This window comes from Aythya marila (assembly GCF_965140915.1).
Source record: "Aythya marila genome assembly, chromosome: 11".
Classification (NCBI taxonomy): domain Eukaryota; kingdom Metazoa; phylum Chordata; class Aves; order Anseriformes; family Anatidae; genus Aythya; species Aythya marila.
Genome location: NC_139052.1, coordinates 7,679,421 through 7,705,020, shown reverse-complemented (window position 1 = coordinate 7,705,020; position 25,600 = coordinate 7,679,421). Strand labels below are relative to the sequence as shown.

The following is a 25,600-nucleotide window of genomic DNA, read 5'->3' as shown; positions in this document are numbered from 1 at the left end:
CTTCTATTGATGCGTGACACAGAATAGTTTGCTTTTCTGTTGCTGTATTGGCTTTGCACTGTTGACTTAAGTAAAAGCATTTTTCAGGGTCACTAAACAATTTAGGTACATTTTCTGAAATTGTTTTTGTTGACTTCTCTGATTCATTGTATATGCCAGTGAACTCTAGGACCAGGAATCATAAAGCAAGCTTATGCATTTAAACAAAACAAAACAAACAAAAAAAAACAACCACACACACACACCCCAAAACCTGAGCTGAAACAAAACAGGAGTGGAATGAGTTACTTTGTCTTTTTAATCGTAATAAATTAATGTATCTTCAAAGACTGTCCATTTCATGGGTCTAGGAGATCTGAAAGCAGCCTGAGTTCTGCAGTCTATAGAAGAGATGCAAATAAGAACCGTTTAATCGCTATTTATGTCCTCAACATAAAGAAAATAATTTCATCAAGTATTTTTCAAGGATTAGAATTTTATTGCTTGCTGGAGTCTTAACTCTCCTTAGTTTTTATGTTATACTATATGAAAGGGATATAGAAAGAAACTTGACATTCTGTTCAAAAATACATGCTTTAAGACCTACAGATGGTTTCTACATTTATCTAATCTTTCTTTTTTCTTTCTTTCTTTCTTTTTTTTTTTTTTTTAATATTTTACCTTTCTTGTTTATAGATTGAAGCTGGACAATATTGTACTTTTGTAATTTCTACAGATGGTTCTGTTAGAGCCTGTGGTAAAGGCAGTTATGGGAGACTAGGACTGGGTGATTCTAATAACCAGTCTACATTGAAGAAATTGACTTTTGAGCCTCATAGATCTATTAAAAAAGTATCATCTTCAAAAGGATCTGATGGGCACACTCTAGCATTTACAACAGAAGGGGAAGTCTTCAGCTGGGGTGATGGTGACTACGGAAAACTGGGTCATGGAAATAGCTCAACTCAGAAATATCCCAAGCTTATTCAGGGTCCTCTGCAAGGGAAGGTATGTTTTGTATAGGAGCACACCTATGTTTGTTCTATTTAAAAATTGAAATATATAAAATCTTAAGATTCTGTGTTTTATGTAAACTTCTATTTGAAGTTAGATCTGTTTCAGGAAAGCACTTTAACTTGTTTGTTGCCTTTAGGCATGTGATTTGGACAATAGCTTTGTTGATAAACCTTCTTGCACTACTAGAACTTGCTTACATGATTTTGTTGAAGTGCAGTGATGTTTCAGAAGAACATTGCTTTTGTTAGCTGTAACATCATGACTTTTCACATGCAACTTTTTAGTGGTTTCATTTGTATTGTCCAAAAAGGCCTTCTTTTCCATATATGTTGATGTCTTAGCCAATGTTTTAAACACCTGCTTTTGCTTCTTTCTGCTACTGTGTAAGGCTGGGATATTGTTATGTTAAATAAATCATGACCTATTTATAGATAAACTTACCTCTATGTGTACTGACTTCCACTTACCAAATCCTAAGCCGTAAACTTCGCAAAAATTAATTTGGCTGTGTACTTGCTCTGCACAAGCGTAGATGTATAATGACTCCTTTTGAAAGTTGACTTTCATAAGATTTCAAAATTCCTATTTGTTAAAAAATGTAATTACTATTTTCACATGTGTCTTAGGTTGTTGTATGTGTATCAGCTGGATACAGGCATAGTGCTGCTGTTACTGAAGATGGAGAGCTATACACATGGGGGGAAGGAGACTTTGGAAGATTAGGTAATTTTCAATACTTTTGAAAGAATTCCTGTGTCTAGTAATGATGCTATAGATACTTGCTTTTTTCTCTTACTGTCCCTTCTAAATATAAATACATATGCACATGTATACAAAGGTGTGCGTGTGTATAGATGAATATAAATACTAGTGTAAAGGCTATTAAAAATTTCAGTGCAGTTAATTCTATAAATATTCTATGATTATTTTCCAAGAAAACTTAGTTCATTCATTATAAGATTATATATGATAGCCATTGCCACTTAAATGTAAACAACAGGTATTTAAAATAAACTAGAGCTCTAGATGAACGTAATATAGAGATGATAGGATGGTTTTTAAGCAGTCATGAATAACTGGCAAATAATATCAGGGGTCTGATTCTAATGCGATATTAATAAAGAAACTTGACATTTGAGTTTCCCAAAATGGCTTTGTCATTTTGCCTAAAAAAATAAATCTAACTGAAATGATGAACACAGCATTTCTATCTTTTTTAATTTCACTTTTATCTATTTCATCATCTTTATTGTACAGCTTGCATGCCTAGTATAAAACTATCCTTCTCAAGCAGGGTCTGTTGAAATACCAGATTTTGCACAGAAAATTGCTCTAAGTTGGACTTTAGTTTCCTTCTATTGTCTTTGATTTGAATGTCATGATCTCCCAAGTAGAGTGGTGAAAGCAAGCAACTTGCAGAGACAAAACATGAGGAGGATGTTGTTTTACAATTTAGTCCGTCAGAGATTTTCAAGGGAATCACAGAATTGCTGAGCTGTAGCCCTACTGTTAGGAGACACACTAGGTTACAGGTTTAACGTATTATTTTTGGAGGAACTTACGAGAAAAGTTCTTAATGAATTTTGGGTTAATGTGGTCTTTTTACATGCGTAGGGTAACTTGAACTGTGTAGTGGTGTGTTCTGGTGTGTAGCTAAAAAGTAGCATTTAATTAGGCCATAGTAATTCCTTCGCATTCAGTCCTTTACGGATGCCATACAGTATTTTTTTTCTGTCAAGTTAGGTGATACTGTAATGTGTTAGGTTTCTGCAGAGAGGACTATATAGAAAGGTCTACTTTGCTATTTTCATTCATCTGTGCACAACGTTTGCTTTTATTGATAGTAGTAAGAATTGCCCCTATTTCAGTTTCCTTATGCTGTTCAGCATATGTGCTGCCCAGTATTAGGAAGGATAGCTACCTTGTCAACTAGTATTAATGGCAGTTATACTAGTAATTCTTTTTATTTCTTATAAACCAGGTAAAAAATTATTTAGCGGTAGTAAGTTATGAAGAAGTGTTCTGCAGTTTGTCTTATAAAAATGAAATGTTTATTAACCTTACTACAGATATCTTCCTGACACTACTAAAAATCTTTCCAAAAAGTGGGCGGAAATTTTAAATTGCGATGATTACAATTTCCATGGGTTTTGCTAAATTTTGCTGGAATTACAAACCACGATAGGATCTTAAATCTTCACAAAAAGAAAATGAATGTTTCTGTTTTTCTTAGGTCACGGTGACAGCAACAGTCGCAACATTCCTACTTTAGTAAAAGATATTAGTAATGTAGGAGAGGTTTCCTGTGGCAGTTCACACACAATAGCTCTGTCCAAAGATGGCAGAACAGTATGGTCCTTTGGAGGAGGAGATAATGGTAGGTAAAACTAATGTTTCGGTATTAATTTTCACTGTATTCCAGTTACTGTATAGTCTAAATACTCCTTGCAGGTTTGGTCGGTGTTTTGTTTGCTTTTTTTTTTTTGCCATTGGGTTCAAGAAGCTGTTCAAGGCAAGATTTTAGTAAAATCTGAATACAGTATTTAAAGCTTAATTGCAAGATTATAGACTTTAAAAATGGATTTTCAGATATCTGAAGGGAAAAGAAGAAACCTAAAATCATATGTAAATGATTTTGGAAGAAATGCTTTGCTTGCAGATAACTTTCAAATAAGCCTGCTTACTTGATATGGCCAAAAATGTATTTGTTCATGTTGTTGATTTACCCCCAGTAGGCAGCGAAGCACCACAACGCCACTTTACAAAGCCACTGTAATGATAGTCTTTGTTTTAAGGTCATTGATTAAAAATGGTGGATGTGTAGAGAAGATCTGTTTTCAAGTTAAAGGGGAAGTAAAGGGGAATTGAACTATTAATGTTTAAGATACAAGTGCGCACGGCTGTTAGAAAAAATGTAGAAAAGCGTGTTGGCTTTTTTTTTTCCAAATGATTTTATAAACAAGGAGAGAGAACTTTTTTTTAATCTGGGACAAATATGGTAGGTTTAGTGCCTTGGAAGGCTTTAGCAATTAAGTAGAAGGAAATGAATACTGCAGTTATATGGAATTGATATTTCCATTTATAAGGACACTACAATAAATATTTATTTCCTGAAGTCTGTAATTATTGTATTTGAAAGAGAGTATGTTTTATAAAAATAATAATGTGCTAATTTTAATAGCATGCCTTGACATTTTTGGAAATCTGAAAATAATTCTTTTGGGGTACTTCGGATAGTTGTAATACTCCAGAAATACTTCCCATTTGTATTTCTTCCTTTTGTAGGCAAACTTGGTCATGGAGATACAAACAGAGTATATAAACCTAAAGTTATAGAAGCCTTGCAAGGAATGTTTATTCGTAAAGTTTGTGCTGGAAGCCAGTCTTCGCTTGCCTTAACATCAACAGGACAGGTAGGCAAAAATAAGTTTTCACGCAAATGATGAGATTTGGTATGTAAGAAGAAGACAGCATGGGTTTATTTCAGCATTCATTATTTTGGCTGTTGAGAAAATATACAGCTAGTTCTTAAACACCAGTTAAAGTTCCCAATTAGATATTGATTAAAAGTACTGAGATCCTAATAGGCTAGATTAATTCATAATGTGCTGAAGAGTCATGTAAAAGTACAAATTCCAAGAGTCTTGGTTAGCCACAGAAAAATTAATTCGTATTAGGTTAATAAATGTAAAACTAAATCAAAAGTGCAAAACCAAATCAAATTCACTAAGCAAAGTGGTTTCGGGAAGCAAAAAGCAAGGAAATGCACTTCATGTTTCATCCATTAAACAATTCAGATGCTTATTTAGGCACCAGTTTTTAAATAAATTTAGTTTTTAAATAAATTTAGTAGTTTTTAAAAATACATGTTTTAGAATATAAGTGTTAACTGTTATACTTCCAATCCAAAATATCTCAGGAAAGCCTGGAAATAAATGTTAGTTGGTAAAGGGGGCCTTTACTGGCACGATGTATATACATGTAATACAACAAACATTTCCAGACATGTAACCTAACTGAACCTGACCTCAGCGTGATTCAAAGACAGTGTGTTTGTGAAGTGTGGATCAAGAATGCTGAAGTTTACTTAGTGGTTTTGTTTCTTGAAACAGCCTCCCAGCTGATGCACTCTGTATCCAGTGAGTGGCTGGAGGGAATAAATGTAGACTATGTGAAATGTATTTTAGTGATGAAAGTAGTATGTATGTTTTGATGAAAATGTAATTGTAGTTACTGTGAAAGTGGTTATGCAGTGTTCTGTTGATGGTCACCAATAATACTAATTTGATACTGATATTTTGTGACTTTGTTTGCTCTAGGTTTATGCATGGGGCTGTGGTGCATGCCTTGGCTGTGGCTCGTCTGAGGCAACTGCTCTCAGACCGAAGCTTATTGAAGAGCTGGCTGCTACAAGAATAGTTGATATTTCAATTGGTGACAGTCACTGTTTGGCACTTTCTCATGGTAAGATAAGTAAAGTGTAAAAATCTGTAATCTCCCTTTACAGTCAGAAGCAGTTATATCTCAGATTCTGTTTTTTACTTTATTTACTTTATAGATAATGAAGTTTATGCTTGGGGTAACAATTCAATGGGACAGTGTGGTCAGGGAAACTCTACCGGTCCCATTACTAAACCAAAGAAAGTAAGTGGTTTAGATGGAGTTGCAATTCAACAGATTTCAGCTGGAACCTCCCATAGCCTCGCATGGACAGCTCTTCCAAGAGACAGGTAACAGTGATGCTTGGGGACAAGTACAATTATTATTTTTTTAAACAGGTAGCCTTTGGGATACATGTAATACTCCTGAAGGTGCTAATCACATCATGTATTTGAAGTATTCTGCTTGTAATGTTTTGGACTTCAGTGTCTTTTTAATCTCTCAACTGTTAGAGATTAGAAGAAGCGATAACATAACAGCACCACTAATTTGGATACTAAGACTTTTATATGAAGATTTCTTATCTGCTATTAGGCAAAAATAAGCCCTCTTTATGAAAAATCAAAAAGTTAGGCAATGTGAGGACAAACAATACGGTAGATCTTTATTCTGTGCTTCTGACTGCATTTCCTGTAGTTTATGTAGTTTCCTTCAGTATAACAAAGAGGAAACTAAGCGTAAGACTTTAGGAAATGGGGAAGCTCAGATAAATTACTAGATGTGGACTTGAACATCTTAATAAATTTCTGAATAGCTATAAGTTAAGCTGGACTAAAATCAGTCACCTAAATAAATAGTTTGGTTATTAATGTACAGTACCTGAAATAATGCTTCATTACACCACAGGCATGATCAAGTAATTAAATTGAGCTGATAAACTTCAGAGTTACATATGGACTACCACAAAGGAATAGAAGAGTTCTTTTACTGTTTGGAAGATATTTCAGACAGTATTTCAAGATGCCGTGTTTTAAAGGGAGCTATCTTAGAAAAGCCACTAAACTCAAATAGTACTAAGTGGTAATACCCCTTTTGAATTCTACCTATATTGTATTAAAATCTCGTTATAATCTGGAATTTATACTAAAACAGCTTTGTGAGTATTTGTCAGCTTTTGCACAGAGCAGATGTTTTTATATTTGTGGCACTGTAGATATTTTGTTTATAAATGAACAGTGTTTGTTTTGTGAAGACTTTTATGGAAAAGAGTAGAAAATGCCTGCAAGGGTAAGGAAGTTAGTCTGCCTACGTCATATTAGTTTGTTGTAAGAAAAAAATCGGTTAGCTCAAGCATGTACTCACTTAACCTGCTTAAACTGCTAATTTGTTACAGTAATTAGAATATTTTTAATAGTTGACTTATTTTGGTGTTCGATTCTAGGCAAGTTGTGGCATGGCACAGACCCTATTGTGTAGACCTTGAAGAAAGTACCTTTTCACATCTTCGTTCTTTTCTTGAGCACTACTGTGACAAAATTAACAGTGAAATCCCCCCTCTTCCTTTTCCTTCATCAAGGTATGATGTAATGTAACATTACATGTAACTCATGCAATGTTCTCGTTTTGTAATTTCTTTAATCCACATCAGCGGTGTGTGGTTTAGTCCTAGCCAGCCTTTAACAAACAAAAGTCTGGTTTACCAGTTTAGCTCTTTCAGGTGCCTTTTGTTTGCTTGTATAAAATAGGAACTTTGCAGTACCTCAAGTGTAGCAAGTGTCTGGAATTTATTTTAATTTTGAACGTATCTTTTAAACTGAACTTTTCTTTCAGAGTTATCCTTTAAAACGCATTTTTCTATATAATTTAAGTGCATTTATGGTTTCTGTGCATTGTTTCTGCTTTCCAGTTCTTTCCCCTCTAGCCAGTTTCGGTGGATGCCTGCTGACTAACTTATTGATAGCTAAGACAAAAAAAAACCAAGAGCAAGAGAAAGTGCTGGGTCCTGCACCTGTGACAGGGCAACCCTGGCTTTACATACAGACTGGGTGACAAGACGCTGGAGAGCAGCCCCGCAGAGAGGGATCTGGGGGTTGTGGTCAATTGCAAGTTGAATATGAGCCAGCAGTGTGCCCTGGCAGCCAGGAGGGCCAACCTTATCCTGGGGTGCATCAAGCACGGCATCGCCAGTTGGTCGAGGGAGGTGATTGTCCGGCTCCATTCTGCGCTGGTGCGGCCTCACATCAAGTACTGTGTGCAGTTCTGGGCACCACAGTACAAAAAGGATGTAAAACTGTTGAAGAGCGTCCAGAGGAGGGCTATGAAGATAAGCCTAGAGGGGAAGACGTATCAGGAGTGGCTGAGGTCACTGGGCCTGTTCAGCCTGGAAAAGAGGAGGCTGAGGGGGGACCTCAGTGCACTCTACAGCTTCCTATTCTCCTTAATCACCAGTGGTAGGACCTGCGGGAACGGTTTTAAGCTGAGACAGGGGAAGTTAAGGCTGGACATCAGGAAGAGGTTCTTCACAGAGAGGGTGGTTGCACACTGGAACAGGCTCCCCAGGGAAGTAGTCACTGCACCAAGAAGCGATTGGACTGTGCACTTAGGCACATGGTCTAAACTTTTGGGTAGACCTGTGTGGTGCCAGGAGTTGGACTTGATGATCCTTATGGGTCCCTTCCAAGCTGGGATATTCTTTGATTCTATGTTTCTTTTGAAACTTTTCTCTTTATTTAAAAAAACGAATAAACAAACAAACAAACAAAAAAACCACCACCAAGACTTTTCAAGGAAGACCAGAAATTAATATCCAGTCTTTTTGTTTTTAACGTGATTGTTTTATTGCTAAATCTTCTGAGAGAAGAGTACATTTATTACTTCTTAAACAGTTGATCTTTTTCTTTATGTGAGGAATATATTTGTTTGTCTGTGTATCTGTTTATGTATTTTGGAAAGATTTTACCTTTTAATTCATGGGACTATTTTTCTAAACTGAATGCTCCTTGGAACCATTGTCTGCAAAGACGCTTTTCTGTGCAGATTAACAGCAGGTTTTCAGAGGAATTTATGTGAAGTCCTAGTTATAGTTTACTTACCTTTCTGGTCTGCAACATTAAAATGTTAGTGTGAAAAGCTTAGTGCAGAAAAAAATAAGAAGGAGCAATGCTAACAATAACAAAGATCATCAGTGATATATTTCTTTTTACAGGGAACATCACAGTTTTCTTAAATTATGCCTGAAGCTGCTTTCTAATCATCTTGCACTTGCACTGGCTGGAGGTGTAGCTACTAGCATTCTTGGTCGGCAAGCCGGTCCACTTCGAAATTTATTGTTCAGACTGATGGACTCTTCTGTCCCTGATGAAATTCAAGAAGTCAGTAATACTTTGTTTACATGTAAAAAGTCTACTTTTTCCTTCTTTCTTACTTTCTTTGATGGTGTAATTAGAAATTTTGTACTTGGATTTTCTAAAATTGGCACTACGAACACAATTCTGACTTAACAATTTTACATGTTAATTTTTTTATTATTATTATTATTTTTAATTACTCACCATCAGGTTTTATAATCTGAAAGCAGAGGAGAACATATGCTTGGGAATTTCAAGTAGCTGCTTTTTTCCCTAGCATTTTAATTATTATGTAATTGCAATAATGAACCTAAAACCTTTTAGGTTGTGGGATAATTAACATGAGTAAGAAATAAATGTAAAATGTATCATGGAAACCTGTAGTTTCTATGTAGGGCCTTAAAAAGTCAAGCTTTCAGCTTCATTGTAACTTTTTGCCAGCTTTGAAGAAAGAGTGCTGGGTAGTTTGCTTGTGAACAAAAGTAACTAATGGTCAAATAGCTTTTGGGGTGTGTTTAAATGAAACAGAACCTCACACTTTATTATATGGAGTATATGCCAAAAATAGCAAGAGCATGTGTTTAATATTTTGGTGTCCCTAGTAAAGAAATAGCTTATACTCTCAGCCTGCGTTTGTGGTTTTAAAAAAATAAATAAATTACATGGGACTGAAGTTTTAGAGCAGAGCACTTAATTTCACAAGTCCATAGCAATATGGAAAATTGCTGAAAAATACTGTGAAGATTGTTTTACATATATTGAAAATTCACAGTTCTCATATAGAAACAATTTTTCAGCTATCAATTAGGAAGTTTTGCCTCTTCATATTGCCTTTAAAATGGGATGAACTTGTGTAGCTCTGAAGTTTAATTTAATTTTATATTCAGAGAAACTTTGCTATGTGTATGATTTCATCTGAAAGTCATCAGTATACACTCAATTGCTAGAGATACATTTGTGTATTAGATAACCTTTAATTGGTAATAGGAGCAGGACATGGTCTATCTTGAAATTTTACTAAAAAATATTAATCTTGCGGACTGATTAAACTGAACTGCCCTCTCTTAAGATCTCAGTCATTGAGGAAACAGCAACGTACAAAAATTTTGTATTTTGCCAATATGTTGGTCTCATTTCACTCCTTCAATGTCCTGTGTATCTTTTCATCCTGTAATGAAAGATTGATTTGCTATTTTGTGTTAGAAATCTGATGTAAAGTGGATGTTTTGGATACATTGTGTGTGATGTTCTGTAAGTTGATTTTTTTTTTTTTTTACCCCCTGCCAAAGAAATATTTTCTGTTACTTTAATTTTAGGTTGTAATTGAAACTCTCTCAGTAGGAGCAACTATGCTACTTCCTCCATTGCGAGAAAGAATGGAATTGCTACATTCTCTTCTACCCCAAGGTCCTGATAGATGGGAAAGCTTATCAAAAGGACAGGTAGGGTCAAGGAAAAATAGTCTGTGCTTTGGGAGCAACTGGGGGGGGTTGAAGAGTGAGGTGAGCCTTATTTGTAAAGTGCATGAAATGTTGTACATGCATGTTGTTGATGGAATGTTCTGCAAAGCCCAACTTAAACGATGTAGCCTGGCTAAATCAAAATCTAGCAAGGTAAGGAGCACTACATGTTTTCTCATGTGAAGCTAGACTACAAAAAAAATTAGGAGTTTCTATGTTAACATGTCTAGACAAGTTTGAAGGTTAGATATCGTTGAATAATAGCATGATCTAACAAGTTATGCAAACTGAAGGTTAACTATTTTCTTGGAAGAATACATGCAAAATGTTTTTCCTTACATAGATTTCACCCTGCTTTGCGAAGTTGACTGGGATGTAAATTTTTTTCTTTTTCTCTCTTGATGAATGTGAAGACCAGGAATTTATGCAGGTTAGGAGGCTTACCCAGTACCCTCCAAACAGAAGGAAATAAGGAGCCTCTGTTCCTGTCCTTGATGGCTGAAGCTACATCAGTAGTTTCAGATTTAAAAAGAAGAGTAACTATTACTCAATTCTGTACACAGAAGAACATCTTGGTGAAGTCCTCTGTTTTATACACTGTGGAATAGACTGGTTTAGTGAAGTTTAGTTCTGAACAGGTTATTTAGTTTAACTGTATAGTTTATTGAACTATGAAGAAGAATCTTGTGATTCTAATTTCCTAAAGATTTCTGAAGATTAATACTGGTACAAAACAACAATAACAACAAACAAACTGAAAATTACTAGGTTAGAACAAGTTTAGTTTTTTTCTGGACAAGTTGAGTTTTTCTTGGTAACAGTGGGGGATGTTACTCTGTATCTGCTACCTCTCTTCATCTATTCTATGCCTGTTCCACTTTTTACGCCTTTACTTTTCCCTGTGTATAAATCAGAATAACAGGGAAAAAAGAAAAAAACAAAAAACAGCTGAAGAAAGCATTGGTCCAGTGTCTTGATTTCTCTTCTTCAAGCTCAGATTTTTTACTAGGTATGGTTATCAAATTGAATTTATTTATCTGTTCTCTATTACTGATTTTTATTTTTATTTTAGAGAATGCAATTGGATATTATTTTGACAAGCTTGCAAGATCACACCCATGTAGCTTCCCTGCTTGGATATAGCTCACCATCTGATGCCACAGAAACTTCCTCATTATGCATCAGCTATGGAAATCTCTCCGATCAAACATACACTGTCCAGAGCAGTCATCCAGATACTCATCTAGCAGAAATCTTAATGAAGACTCTTCTAAGGAATTTGGGATTTTATACTGTATGTATAGGCCTTGTGTTTAATTTTTTTTTAAAGTGATAATGAATTCTGAATATTTGGAAGGGTTAAAAGTTTTCAGAAAATGTTACTCTTTTTGTTTGTCTAAAGCAGCAGTGCCATATATATTTGTCTCTGGAAATAGACTAAAATTAGTTTGCCACCTCTGACATTATGGATGTAATGTTCTTGTAGTGGTGGTTTTTTGTTTAACTTGTCTTACATGAATGTAGTTGATTTTATATCAGACTGAAGAATTTACTGCTGTTACTTTGGCTGCACTTTTTTTTTTTTTTTTGGAAGATAGAATACAGTACATGTAGTAAGTAGATTGTTGTATGATACCCCTTATGTCAGTATAGTCTCAGCAACCAGAGAAAAGACAGCAGGAATACAAGTCTGTTTAATTAACTTGACACTGGGGAAACTACCTTGCCAGTAGTTCATCAAGTACAGGTCAGCCATCTTATTATAGCATGTCAAACAGATTATTGTTCCTAGCTGTAGAATAGCATAGGCCGATGAGAAGTTCAAGGAAGCATAAGCGCAAATGACTGACTGTTGCACTTTTTAAATTCAACTAGCTGGTTAAATATAACAGAGAAAAGAAACCTGAGATCTTTAATTCTCCAGCACAGTATCTCTGTCCGCTGAAGGTGAGGGTCAGTAGTTTTGGTTCTTTTCTGTAGACATTCACCAGTCACATAGATTCATCTACTTTCAATTTTCTACTTGAAGCTATCTCCATTTTTTGCTATGGAATTCAGAAGGTAGTCGAGCAGCCATCTACCTGCTGCTCCTTTTACTGCCATCCTAGGTTAAGCAAGGAAGGATTCTGATCTGAAACATTTCTATGTATCAGCCCACAACAAATTCTGAAGGGATATTACTTATTTCGACATACTGTGATTTGGAAGTCAGAGTGTGGGGAGAGTTACGCTATCCAGTCTTCCTTTGCATTGAAATAAAAATACTTCCGCATCTGAGAATAACCCTCTTTAGAACAGAAATACTCTCTTGATAGCTATCACAATCACTACCATGATATTTAAAATGACTATAATTTTGTTTATCTCATGATTCAGTTAACTTTATCTGATTTCTTCAGTAATCAGAGGTTCATGTGCTAAAGGTAAAAAAGCTTTTTTTTAAGATGGTAGTGAAGTACTACAGCATTTGCAGACTTTTTTTTTCTTTTATTTTTTTTTCTTTTGGGTAAATAGGATCAAGCCTTTGGAGAACTGGAAAAAAACAGTGACAAATTTTTACTGGGTACATCATCATCAGAAAACAGCCAACCTGCACATCTTCATGAGCTTTTATGTTCACTGCAGAAACAATTGCTGGCTTTTTGTCACATCAACAGTGTTAGTGAGGTATGTGCCCTTACTTTTGTTTTAAAGGGGGAAAATCTGCTTCAGTGTGTGTGAACAACAGAATGTTGTAACAGTATTTGGAAACTGAACTTATATAGGTAGTGAACCCGTAAAAATCATGTACATGATTATGATGTTTGGTGATTTGTTTCCTTTTAGAATTCCAGCAGTGTGGCACTGCTTCACAAACACCTTCAGCTTTTATTGCCTCATGCTACAGATATCTATTCCCGTTCCGCAACGCTGCTTAAGGAAAGCTCTTGGAATGGTAGTGTTGGGGAAAAACTGAGAGGTAAATGTTCATGGAAAAATCAGTAATGGAGATATCGGCAGCTTAGGGCAGTTCTTGTTTGTTTAGATTTGAATAATAAAACACCTTATTTTCCCTACACATGCATATCACAAGCCTCTCCTCCAAAGGAAGAGATGAGTCATCTACCCAAGCATAGCATCTAGTTCATGTTTTTGGTAGGACATCTTGCATGTAGAAGAACTACAAAATACAGAGGATGTTGTCTCTGTCTGTTATTGTCTCAGTACTGTTAGTTCTAGATTATTCTTTTTAAAAGTACATTTTTTTTGAGATTACTGGAAAGTGTAGAAGGGAAGTACGGAATGTATTTATGGTTATTAAACAAACGCAACTCAAAATGTGCTCTTGATACATGTTGAGACAGATGTGGTATTTTTATGCTGTTCTTTGTGACTTGTTAAACTGTGCATAGGATATAAATATATTCCAAAATATAATTATTATTTTTTTGCTCTCTCTGTAGATGTAATTTATGTATCTGCAGCTGGTAGTATGTTGTCTCAGATTGTCAACTCGTTATTGTTACTGCCAGTGTCAGTAGCTCGTCCTTTGTTGAGTTACCTGCTGGATCTGTTGCCACCTTTAGATCGTCTTAATAGACTCTTACCTGCTGCAGCACTTCTAGAAGATCAAGAATTACAGTGGCCACTTCATGGTAAGTGTAATAACTTAGCTTGGGTGGTAATGCAAGAACTGTATGGGAAACACATATAGTGAACTGAAGATACTAAGCTTGTAATACATGAAAATAACTGTTCTTTACTTGTAAATGGAACAGAAATTCTCTCATGATCTTTTTACTTTCACGTGCAAATTTAATTTTGCTTCCTGTTATGTGCTGCAATTAAATGTTAATTACCTACTACCAGATTCTTCTAATGAAATAGAAAAATGGAGATGAAGTGACAGAAATTTGTGATAGGTGATGTTATATTTATTTGCTATTTGTTGAGTTTTTCATTAATATTTCTGTCATAGTTTTCTGCTTTTGAGTACTGTTTCCGGTGTGCAGTGAAGAGCATTCTTGCTATGAGATATCTAAATCAGGAGTGGAAAAAATAAAGATGTAATTCATTAATACCAGCAAGTTTTGTACTACAATTCCTTCTCAATAATCCCTTAATGAAAAGTAAATAAAACCAAACAAGATTTTTGGGATAGTAATGGCTTAAAGTTTATATCTGTTATTTCAAATAAACATGCACAGGTAGTTCGCAGAGGAATATGTCATTGTGCTTTTTCAGGTAAACAGAGTAACTGAAAGGAAGAACAGAAAAAAAATGTTTTATTTGGTCATAATTGAACTGTTTTCTCATACGGTTCTGAGAAGATGTTGCAAAATTGTAGAATATTCTTTATTAAAGAAATCAGTGATAAGGAGGTAATTGGATATATACTAAGATGACAAAATCCCAAATGAGATTTTAGTTTAGTCAATAAACTCTCATAGTGAGGTAAGAAGGTAAATAATAGAAACTCTCAGGAACCATCTTGTAAGAGAGCACTGCTGTAGTCCTTTTTGATCAAGAAATTGAAGACTAGAAATTCTTGCTTGGATCATTTATCTGTGCAAGTTTAGCAGAACCTAAAGAGAAATATGTATTGGGCAAAATAGATGTTTGGGAAAAGTTTAAAAGGGCATTTCAACTTTGAGGTTGAATAGTTGTACTGTCAATGGTCATGGCTTTTGCTGCTGATAAAACTGAAACACTAACTGAACAATTCGTTCTAACTGTTGTTTCTACAAGTTGTTGGCAGATAGGCTAGTCAGCTATTTACTGGGAAATGTTACCAAGATCTGCAATTAAATTTATTAATTGCATTTATTTATTTATGTATGTATTTATTTTTAAATATGGGTGACTAATTTGGTGATTCATTGCTAATACTTGTAGGTGGTCCTGAACTAATAGATCCTGCTGGAGTGCCCTTACCACAGCCTGCCCAGTCTTGGGTGTGGCTTGTTGATCTAGAGAGGACTGTAGCTTTACTTATTGGGCGGTGTCTTGGTGGCATGCTTCAAGGACCTCCAGTGTCCCCTGAGGAGCAAGATACAGCCTACTGGCTGAAAACTCCCCTTCTCAGTGATGGAGTTGAAATGGATATTCCTCATTTGGGTAAGCTGTTAAATACATGAATCTAACTGTCATTGTAAATATTTGTGTTCAGTTTTGAAATTTTCAGATCACATTTGAGTAAGCTTGTGTACATAGGGTTCATCTTTCAGCTCTATTGTCTATTTACATAGAAATACCAGAAGATGGAATATGGCTGTGTAAGTATATATTGTAGTTTACAAAGGGTGTTGGAAATGCATAAAGAAATTTTAAAAAATAAATGCAATTTCTCAGTGCAAGAAGTAACAGAAATTTCACTGAGTTAATTTTTAAATTTGTTTTACCGTTAGATGTTCAGCGTTATCAGACAAACCACGGGCTCCATTGTTCATATTTATCATCAAAAAATATCATCTTAAATTGTATTCTGCTTACAAAGTGGAATTTTTGTTAATTGTAATTAGATTATTAAAACAAAAGAAATTAAGTCCTCCTGATTTACCAGAATTGTTGACAGCGCTCAGCATGACTATTTCTAGCCAACCTTTCCTATATGAGTAATGCTTCTGATTCTGTGGTGTGTTCCTCTTAATTCACATCTCCTCCTTCCTCTGATTCTGAGTGGATTGCTTCAAGACTTACTTGCAAAACATTGTAGTTTTAAAGGGATCCATGTCTGAAGATGCAATAATTGTAAGCATATGACTACAGGCCAGGTAGAATCAATACAGATTAATGATTTTGAAACAGATTGGCTAATGCTTCCAAGTCTCCATACATTTTACACAAATGGTAACTCTGAGTTGCTTTTATTCCTTATCTCATGAGAGTTTGCAGTCAGACAAAGAGGTGTATTGATTTTTATTTTTTTTCCTTTTTTTTTCTGGAATAGAGTAGAGAGTGAAATATGCTTATACACTTGTAAGGGTAGATGCATATAATCTTCAAAATTTGCAGAGTTTAATTCCTTAAGTATTTCCCTTCTGTTAGATAAATGCATGAGCTCCTTATTAGAAGTGGCCTTATCTGGAAATGAGGAACAGAAGCCGTTTGATTATAAGCTGAGACCTGAGATTACTGTCTATGTTGATTTGGCCTTGGGTTGTACAAAAGAGCCAGCAAGGAGCCTGTGGATCAGTATGCAAGACTATGCTATTAGTAAAGGTAAGATGTTGAAAGTACACATATGTTAAAGGTATATTACATTATTCAGCTACTTGCTTAGTAAAGTCCTGTATTTTCTTTGGCAATGACTTTTAATTCTACAACATGATAAATTTATTTTATTGTCATGTTCCATGGTCCTTCTTTTTTTTTTTTTTTTTTTTTTCCTGCTACTTATTTTTGATACTGATTCCAGTATTTGTCAAGCATGTAGTTCAATGTTCTTTCCCCCTCCTAACTAGGAGAAAAAGAGTCTTGTTTCCTTATTCAGGTGTTTGTGTTTCTGTTTTCACAGTAGAGCAAGGTGAAACTTGCAATTAAACAGAAAATTTAATGGGGAGGGGGGAGATGGGGTAAGGTGGAGTAACTTGTAAAATATGCTAAGAATGGGATGAAGTCCTCTTCTGTTTTTTAAGTCTCCAGGAGGCTGGCATTACAGTATTAATGGTTCTTCATGCTTATTGCATGTAGTCTGCATTTATGCTCAAGCTTTCCAGGTCTCCTTTTAATGAGATCTACTGAACATTGCTGTTGTGCTGTAACTTTCTGCAGGAGCCAGAGATGATTTTCTGTAGCTTTGGCCAAGCTAGCCAGATTAAGAAGACAGAAAATGGTATTGTGTTCCTGTTGAGAGCAATACAGAGAATTCTGTTCTAGAATTCCATGGAATTAGGAATACTAGTTAAACAAACAAACAAACAAACAAAAAACTGTTGTGTAGCTGAAAAAATCTGAGACGAATGAGCTAATATGTATTATTTTAATTTTGGAATTGGGTGTTCTAAAAGTTGTTGTGGTTCTGCTCAGTTTAAATTGCAAGTTGACTGAGAGTTGTATGGTGACGGCTAGTGTAGCATCAAATGCAAGGTGATGGAACTCACTGAGGAACAGGTATGTTAGACTAAACTTTATACTTAAATCACTAGATAGTTTTTTATGATTTCTAAAGCAGTTTTCAAGGATTCATAAATAATACTTAATAAGAAAAATAATGTTATGAAGATATTTTCCCCTGCAGGAAAAAGTATGGAGCCTTGTGGAGTTTTGCTTGGGAGTTCTGTTATTTTATAGTGGAACAATATTATTTTCCTATGGTCCTTTTTTAAATTGGGGAAAAATTACTTTGAAATCAGAATGTCAGTTTCTGAAAATTCTGAAGGAATCTTAGATTTGAGACCTGAAAATATCTCGCCTTGATATCAGCAGTGAAGCTTGTGCTTAAGGTCTGTTAAAGTATGTACTTATGGTGATACAGCATTTTCATCATAAGTGAGTCTGCAAAATAATTTTTGAATCTGAATTCAACAGCTTCTAAGAGAGCAGAAGATCTCAAATACTGCATGTTCCTAAAGGAGCTCCTTGCAACTCAGTGGCTGGATAAAGGAAAGAGCTCCAGTTGTGTAACCTTGCCAAAACAGAGGGTGCAACCTAGCTCAGGTCTTCTGAGCTGAGTTCCTGGCTGGCCAGTCTGTGCGCCCTCACTTGGCTGACTACTAGATGTGACCATCTTGAGCAGATCAAAACATACTTGTCTCTGAAGCATTGCATTTATGAATTGTTGATGCTAAACTTATTTCTTAAACATTAAATCCACTTGTAAATGAGAAGTTTTTGACAATGTATAAAAATATTCACCAGTCTATTAAAACTTATCTGTTGGAATCAGTAGCCGGTTTTGATGAATCCTTTCTATTTTCAGATTGGGATACTGCAACTTTAAGTAATGAATCACTCCTGGATACTGTGTCCAGATTTGTTCTTGCAGCTCTTCTGAAACATACAAGTTTACTTAGTCAAGCCTGTGGGGAGAGCAGGCAAGTAACTTAAAGCTGCCTTTAAAAGCTCAATTTCAAGTTTTCAAAGAAAATTTGTGCAATTTTTTTCAGTTTTGGGTCTTTTTAGTAGGTACCAGCCTGGCAAAGCCTTGGCAGAAGTGTACCGTTGTGTTTATAAAGTTCGGAGTCGCTTGCTTGCTTGCAAGAACATGGAACTTATTCAGACTAGATCATCGTCAAGAGACAGATGGGTAAGACTGTAAATCTCTTGTCAGTTATTCAGGCTATACCTGTGTGTTAAGAAAATACTACCAAATACCTCAGTAGCAGATGAATTCAGTACATAGGTGAAGATGTTCAAATATTAGTTTCATTTGTTGAAGGGTTTTTTGTTCTGCCTTGTTTAAAAAAAAAAAAATCTTTGAGGATTTTTCAAATTAAATATACAGTGCCTGGTATGATGGCAACTTCTGAATCACTCTACTAAGCCTGGTCAGAACTGATGCTGGAAGTGTTCATTGAATTACTTGATGCTGGGGACGGTTAGGTATTACAAGATAGTCCTTAAACTAGGATTAGGTTTCTCTGTTAGGATTTTTAATTGCTGTTTACAAGTGGGATGCTTTTGATCAAGGAGGTTCTTATGTGGCATCAAGATTATGAGGCTTTTTAGCTGTTTTATAAAGCATTACTGAAACTTTTTAAAATAACATAGGTCCATTTCTTCCCTTTAATTCTGAGATGGCATTTGTATCTTCATCCGACCTTTCATGGTAGGGTTTTAACATGTTTGCAATAGATTCAGCACTTCTAAAAGTATTGGGTGTAGAGTGGGTACACAGGATAGTATGAACACATTAAGTCTGGTGGTTCTCTGGCTCACCAAGCATACACAGGGTGGTCATTTTACACAGGTAGTAAATCTGCTGCTTCATGTTCATGCTGTAGCTGTTGTGTATGCTCACAGTAAAGTATTGTGCATGCGTGGTAAGTTCCATTCCTTCTAGAAATCCTCAAGCTTGTTGTGCAAATGCAGCAGAGTAAATCTAAAGGTATGTAGTAGGTGAGTTGCATCAGAAAGATCTCATATTTAAGACTTCTGTGAAAAATAGCTGTTCCGCATTTGCATGATACACACACTCTTAATTACAGAATAACTTCAGCAGATCAGAGGTCCCAATAAAATTGTAACAATGGTCTGCTGCTACCAAGACCTTCTGTTCTTTGGGAAAGGGTAAATTCCTTTAGAAGGAGCGGTTTGATAGTTTTGCTGGTAGGATGTGTGGCCCAAGATTTGTAGGCTGAATTACCTTCTAAAATATTCTAACACCTCCAATGTAATTATGTTTTATACTTAAACCTTTGCCATTTTCAGTTTGTCTGCAGTTGTTTTCTGCATTGGAAAACTGTCTTATTAGGTAGAAAGTACTCTGCTGTTCAGCAGTTACATTGCCAAATTACGTCTTAGGGCTTTTGTAGGAAAATATAATTCTAAAGCAGTTGCTTCTGAGCTGCTTGTCTCTTTCATGTGTAGGATAATTGGCTGGGACAGTAGTTTGGGTTTAAATTTCTAGCTTGGCTATCTCTCTTAAAACAAAAAGAGTTTTTAAATTACAGTTCTAAGATTACTGCCTTTCTACTGCATTTTATCTTGGGGTGTTGCATCTTTTAATTTTGAAATAATAGGGAGTATTCTGTGAATTCAGGAATGTTAAGAAAAAAAAAAAAAGGAACATACTGGGTATTAATTTAAATAAAAAATGTTGTAACACAATTCTGTCCATCAAAGTAAGTTTTATCATACCTGTCCTTTTTGAAGGGAGAATATTTTATGAGGTAACAGCATATGTTTGCTAACGCTTTTAAACATTGAAGTATCAAAGTTTGACAGTCAAGTCCAAGTAAGTCGTACAAGGAGAGATTTTTCTACAAAGAGTCTGAATACAAGTCATTAGAGGAAATTCAGATTTCCCAACTTAAGTATTTACAGTTTTGAATATAAATAGCTGTTCACATAGTATCACAAATATCTTTTTGACATGGCAGTAAAGAAGTTTTTTTTTCCTATCTGCTTTGATATTCAGCTTTTATTTTGGTGAGAATTAACTCACTGTAGATTTTGATTTTTTTTAATCAAGATGTTAGATAACCAAGAATCTGCTGACATTGATACTCAGGAGCATTCTTTTACTCGTACAATTGATGAAGAAGCAGAAATGGAGGAGCAGGCAGAACGTGACAGAGAAGAAGGACACCCAGAACAGGAAGACGAAGAAGAGGAAAGAGAACATGAAGTTATGACAGCTGGTAGTAAGTACTAGTTGTGTATATCAAGAGTGTAATGTGCTTTGGAAGGACAATATATTTTTATCTCAAAGTAGAATGAGGAAAAAAGGATTGAAAAGACTGTGAAATATTTTTCTGTGTAAACATTGATAGAAGTTTTTATAAAAGGAAGTAGTGCTTTTATTGGGTCAGAGAAGTCTTTAGGTCAGTATTTATATATAGGATTTATTGCTGCATTTATATGTGTTAATCTTGCACATCATAAACTTTGAAGAGTAATGTTCTGAAGTTTGGAAAAAAATTGCTGTTTGTAACAGTGGACGACTGACTGGATGGAATTCATTTGTATCCTTGAGTATCTTGAATTTATTAAAAACATTGAGGTTTTAGTCAAAGTTTAATAGCTGTAACATTTGCAATAGTTTCCCATGGGTTTTCTAAAAAATCAAAAATAAAAAAGCTCAATTCTTTAGAAAAAAAAGACCAAAAAAGGTGAACTTCACAAACTGTTGTTGTTACGCTGACTTGGACTTGTAATTAGAGTCAGTGAGGTAGTTAATTCTTCCAGTTTTAGTGAGGCAGCATCCAGTCACACTCAGGTGTTTTTCTGTTGTTGCCCAAAGACCGTTCTCAAAGACAGAAGTTGTGTTAGCACTGGAAGATTATAGTGGAATGTATATATAACCTATAAAAATGTCTGTCTTGGAATATTTTCCATAACTTTATTTATTTTTCTCTTCCAAACACTGTTCCTCTAGATACTGTTAGAATGTATATCTCTTGCCGGCCTTTGCTGTCACTGCCTATTTTGGTGGCAGTGCTTATATTCCTTGTTAGGACTCCCATATTCCTCTTGGGGATCTTTTCACACCAAAATATGTAACACCTTTAGTTTCCTTATCATGTGTCATCATATCCACAATGTAGTAGACTTTCCTGAAAGTGCAAAATGTGGTTGAAGAGCATGGCATCATATCCTTTATGATTTTAAAAAGTGTACACATTACCTGCTCAGCACATCCAATGTTTTTGCTGCTTTTTCCTGAGGGAAGCTGATCAATTCCCGTCTTTGACTTCTTGCTGCTTCTAGCTATTAACACCAATGGAGAAAGTGTTTGGAATTATTTTTAACTTTCCAAAGGGAAGCTGAATGTTTAAAATTAAAATGATTAAATCAAGAGATCTTCAGTTCTTTGGACAGAGATGATGCAATCTCTCATACCACTTCTCTAGAAGAATCTGTGTAAGACAACAGCAGAATTAAGGAAGAATTAAGTGAAGGCTGACAATTTTGGTAGCATCTTCATTGTACTAACCAAAGCTAATAACAGCATTAAATTGTTTCAGTATTGAATTACAGAGGCGCTGTTTTCAGGAACACAGATTTACAGATGCATTGCTTTATATGTCTGCTAAAAGGCTAGCATGAAAAAAATCTCTTTCTCTTTGATAATATCCACGTAGCAGTTGGATTGCAGTAAGACATTAAAAGCGTGTTTAGTGTTCTGTCAAATCGTATTGTCCCCTTCGTTTTAAGCTTAACATTGTGTAAATGCTTTATTTAAGCCGTTTGTGTGACTACTCTTATAGCTTTGTATTACTGCATTCTTTTAATGTTCGAAAAATAGCTGTTGCTTTTCATAATGGGACATTTTTAGCTTCAGCTATAGATGAATATTTTGTTCTGTGTAATTTTGTCTAGAAGTTAAGACCTTCTTTTTGTGTTGCATGTTACAGAAATATTTCAATGTTTCCTATCAGCCCGTGAAGTAGCTCGCAGTCGGGATCGAGATAGGATGAACACTGGGACAGGGACTAGACTTGATGACCAACCTCCTCAGTCTCAGCAGGAGCGAAGAATCAGCACTGATCTGACTGAAGGTCAAGATGTGTATACTGCTGCATGCAACTCTGTGATCCACAGATGTGCCTTGTTGATCCTGGGAGTGAGCCCTGTTATTGAGGAACTCCAGAAACGAAGGGAGGATGGACAGTTACAGCAGCCTCCCTCTACTGCTCCTGAGAGTATTGGACTCATGACGAGGTGTGGTTCACTGAATACATAAATATTTAACTCTTCTGTTTCCTTTTCAGATCAAAATAATTCAGTTTTCCTTTGAGGATTCTTAGAAAAAATCCTCTGAGGATTCTTAGAAAAAAATGGAGCAGTGCTTATGGTTTGGTGTGGGGTTTTTTTTGCTGCTGGTAGTGGTGGTGGTTTTGAGATCAGTGTCTTGTTCTCAGTTTTCTTTGTCCACATTTACTCAATTAAGAGTTTTCTGTGTTTTTTTGTTTGGTTTTTTTTTGGACCATACTGTTTTTCATAGTTGAGCTTATTGATGAATAGTAATAAAGTCCAGATCATCTGGTGTACAGATAATTTGTACAGATAATGTACAAATTCATTGTATTTCCTAAAAATTATTCATGTGTTTAGATGTTCTATTACCAGGTTTGTTTTTTCCTGAACCATAAGCTATGTCTTTTATTGTAATGTCTAAAAACATTGTATATGCTTAAAAAGAAAAGAGTCAAAGCTTATTATGAAAAAATAGTCATTTGTGATTAATTTTAGTATTCCTACTATCTTGGCATGTGCAAGACAGTGTTGTTAGGTGTGGAAGAGTAACAAAATAAAGCCAGATAGCTCATTAGATTTGAGAAGTGTATAGGTCAGAACGTATAAATACTCCATAAACCAAGATCTTCTTGGTAACAGAACTTTTCTCTAAACTCGGTCCATGTAAACTTTTTATTTCACAAATCTGTGTGTGTGTGTTAGAATATAACATGGAAATTATTAAATTTGGATACAGTTCTTGGTAGCTAGTGCTCCTAGTGAACTTCTCAGTCTACTTAATCTTTTAGTGTGGAGAAACTTTGTTGCTGTGACATTTCCAGTTTTATTTAATATGAAGGTAGTGATGGAAAGTTCAGAGTAAGATTATAGCTATTCAGTACCCTTTTATTCTTTTTGCCTCCTTTGGGAAGTCTGGTCCCTAAAGCATAAATGTCTGTCTCTCTCATTGTCAAAGTGGCTTTCATCTGTGGATATAAACTTTAGGATGCGTTTTTTCAGTGTTTTTTTTTTTTTTTTTTAATATAAGTTTGGTGCTTTTCTACCCACTTTCTCTCTGTTTTCTTGTCCTCTTAGTTCAGAAATGCTTATGTATACTGTATGTAATGATCAGTCATTCGAAGTTACCATTCATTCAGTTGACCAATAAGGGTGGCAAGAAGTAACAAAATTTATTAATAACCTTTATAAGCATAACCAAAACCATCAGACCATTTTTTTCCTCTTTGATGTAGTTTTGTATTGCTCCATGATAGTGTTCTCTCAAATAAAACTGGTATCTGCTGAATTTGCCTGTCAACTTACTTTTGGCTAATACAAGTATTTTCTTCGTGTTTTTTTTTCATTGGTACATCTGAGGCAGGAGTGAAAGTCTTACTGCAGAGAGTCGCTCGATCCATGCAAACTCAAACTATAGACTGATTAAGTCAAGAAGTGAATCTGATTTATCTCAGCCAGAATCCGATGAAGAAGGTTATTCACTGGTGAGTAAAATAGCATTATATGCCTTGGAGATTATTGGTACATTTTCTAGGTGGGAAATACATGTTAAACATTTGTCATTTATTCATTATTATTAGTGTTATGTTTCAGTACAGGGGTCTCTGCCAATAACTGTTAACTAGTAACTGCTATTAAGAGAAAGTAAAGGTTGGTAAAACAGCAATTTAAATTATTACAGCTCTGTTCGTTTTCTTATTTTTGAGGGGGATTTGTATTTTAAACACTCTAATATTATGCACCATGTACGTCCACTTAAGAGAATGAGTTTTTTATTACTTTTTTACTCTAGAGTGGAAGACGAAATGTTGATTTGGATTTGGTGTCATCACACAGAAAGAGGGGTAAGTTTTATCAATATCAATTTACCTGAAGAATATTGATCAGAGTAAATACATTAATATTTCTTAAGTTAAAATATGTTTGCAGTTAAATACAGTACATTAATGACAGAAAGTTAAAACTGAGTATTTAAAAATGATGTTGTATGTAATTCTTACCTTCTATGTAATTCTTACCTTGTATTTGTTGTGCTAACATTGACTGCGTTGTAGCTTGGTTGTAATGTTTCCTAGGTTATAATCATTTCTTCTAGTTTCTAGAATTGCAGCTCTCTTCTGAAGCAAGTGAGGATTTCAGTGATTTCAAATGAATTTAGAAGTCTCACTCTGTTTTCACTCTTAACTTTAAGAAAAAAAAATGGCAGAGAAGTTCAGTATCAAGTTGAATGATCTATTCTTGTGCTAATGTTGATAATTTACCTTAAAATGTGCTTTAACATTGAGAACTGTTATCTAGAAAGTACTGTATAATTTGTACATCATTCAACACCAGCACACCTACAGAACCAAGCGACCACTTGTCCCATTACTCCCCTATAAATCAGATTGTTAGCCTTCGTTTTGGGGAATCTACATTAGCTGCTTCTCAGGTGGCAGTAGACAGAACAAAGGATGCATGTTTACACAGGGACCAAAAAGTCCTGCTTCACTCTGGATGATGCAGAGTCATTGCTAGAATGACAAATTATGTCTGTTCCATGGTATTTGTTACATCCTTGCTAAAAGGTTAACAGGAATTAGGTTGAGTTAGGGTGTGCTTTAATTATGTAAGCCTGAATGCTGTTAGGTAACTTAAGAGTTCTGGTTTAATGGCCTTCATCGTTAAGCAGAGTACTGAGAGGTAGCTTTCTTCTAAAAGTCTTTTGGAATCCTAAATCACACTATCGGTGGCAACACTCATTATGCTTTAATTTAGTAATACGGAAAGGAATTCCTTGTATACATATACTCAGTTGAACCCATTCAACAAACAAATTTCCTAGAGCTGTTCACAGTGTGACAGCATGATGTATGTTAGCATTCTCAGTGTTAGGAGATCTGATAGAGTCTCTGTCAGCACCCAGATCTCCAACATACTCTTTGAAGCCACCATTTTTAGCTTTGCTGTTAGAGAACTGATACAGACTCTGTACTCTCTTTCCTCTAAAAGTATGTCGTATAAGTAATCCAGGAAATCATCTTGAGTTAGGTCTGAGACGTGGTGTATTGTACAGGTTATGGTTCCTGAACTGTTGAT

General features: G+C 35.2%; 1 protein-coding gene across 15 annotated transcripts in view; it reads left to right on the top strand.

Annotated features, from left to right (window-relative positions):
• HERC1 (HECT and RLD domain containing E3 ubiquitin protein ligase family member 1) overlaps positions 1-25,600 on the top strand; it is a 105,638-nt gene that overhangs the window by 23,136 nt on the left and 56,902 nt on the right. For 13 of the 15 annotated variants that reach the window (XM_082768691.1, XM_082768694.1, XM_082768697.1 and 10 more), the window contains 21 exons: positions 676-987; positions 1,623-1,719; positions 3,230-3,373; positions 4,282-4,409; positions 5,316-5,460; positions 5,555-5,726; positions 6,818-6,952; positions 8,582-8,747; positions 10,040-10,165; positions 11,256-11,477; positions 12,698-12,850; positions 13,010-13,142; positions 13,627-13,818; positions 15,059-15,280; positions 16,211-16,384; positions 18,084-18,198; positions 18,287-18,410; positions 20,298-20,469; positions 22,183-22,489; positions 23,886-24,006; positions 24,315-24,366. In XM_082768691.1, the coding sequence (XP_082624817.1) occupies positions 676-987; positions 1,623-1,719; positions 3,230-3,373; positions 4,282-4,409; positions 5,316-5,460; positions 5,555-5,726; positions 6,818-6,952; positions 8,582-8,747; positions 10,040-10,165; positions 11,256-11,477; positions 12,698-12,850; positions 13,010-13,142; positions 13,627-13,818; positions 15,059-15,280; positions 16,211-16,384; positions 18,084-18,198; positions 18,287-18,410; positions 20,298-20,469; positions 22,183-22,489; positions 23,886-24,006; positions 24,315-24,366 (3,412 nt within the window). The remainder of the gene's footprint in view (positions 1-675; positions 988-1,622; positions 1,720-3,229; positions 3,374-4,281; positions 4,410-5,315; positions 5,461-5,554; positions 5,727-6,817; positions 6,953-8,581; positions 8,748-10,039; positions 10,166-11,255; positions 11,478-12,697; positions 12,851-13,009; positions 13,143-13,626; positions 13,819-15,058; positions 15,281-16,210; positions 16,385-18,083; positions 18,199-18,286; positions 18,411-20,297; positions 20,470-22,182; positions 22,490-23,885; positions 24,007-24,314; positions 24,367-25,600) is intronic. The other 2 variants (XM_082768693.1, XM_082768684.1) reach the window with 2 other exon arrangements.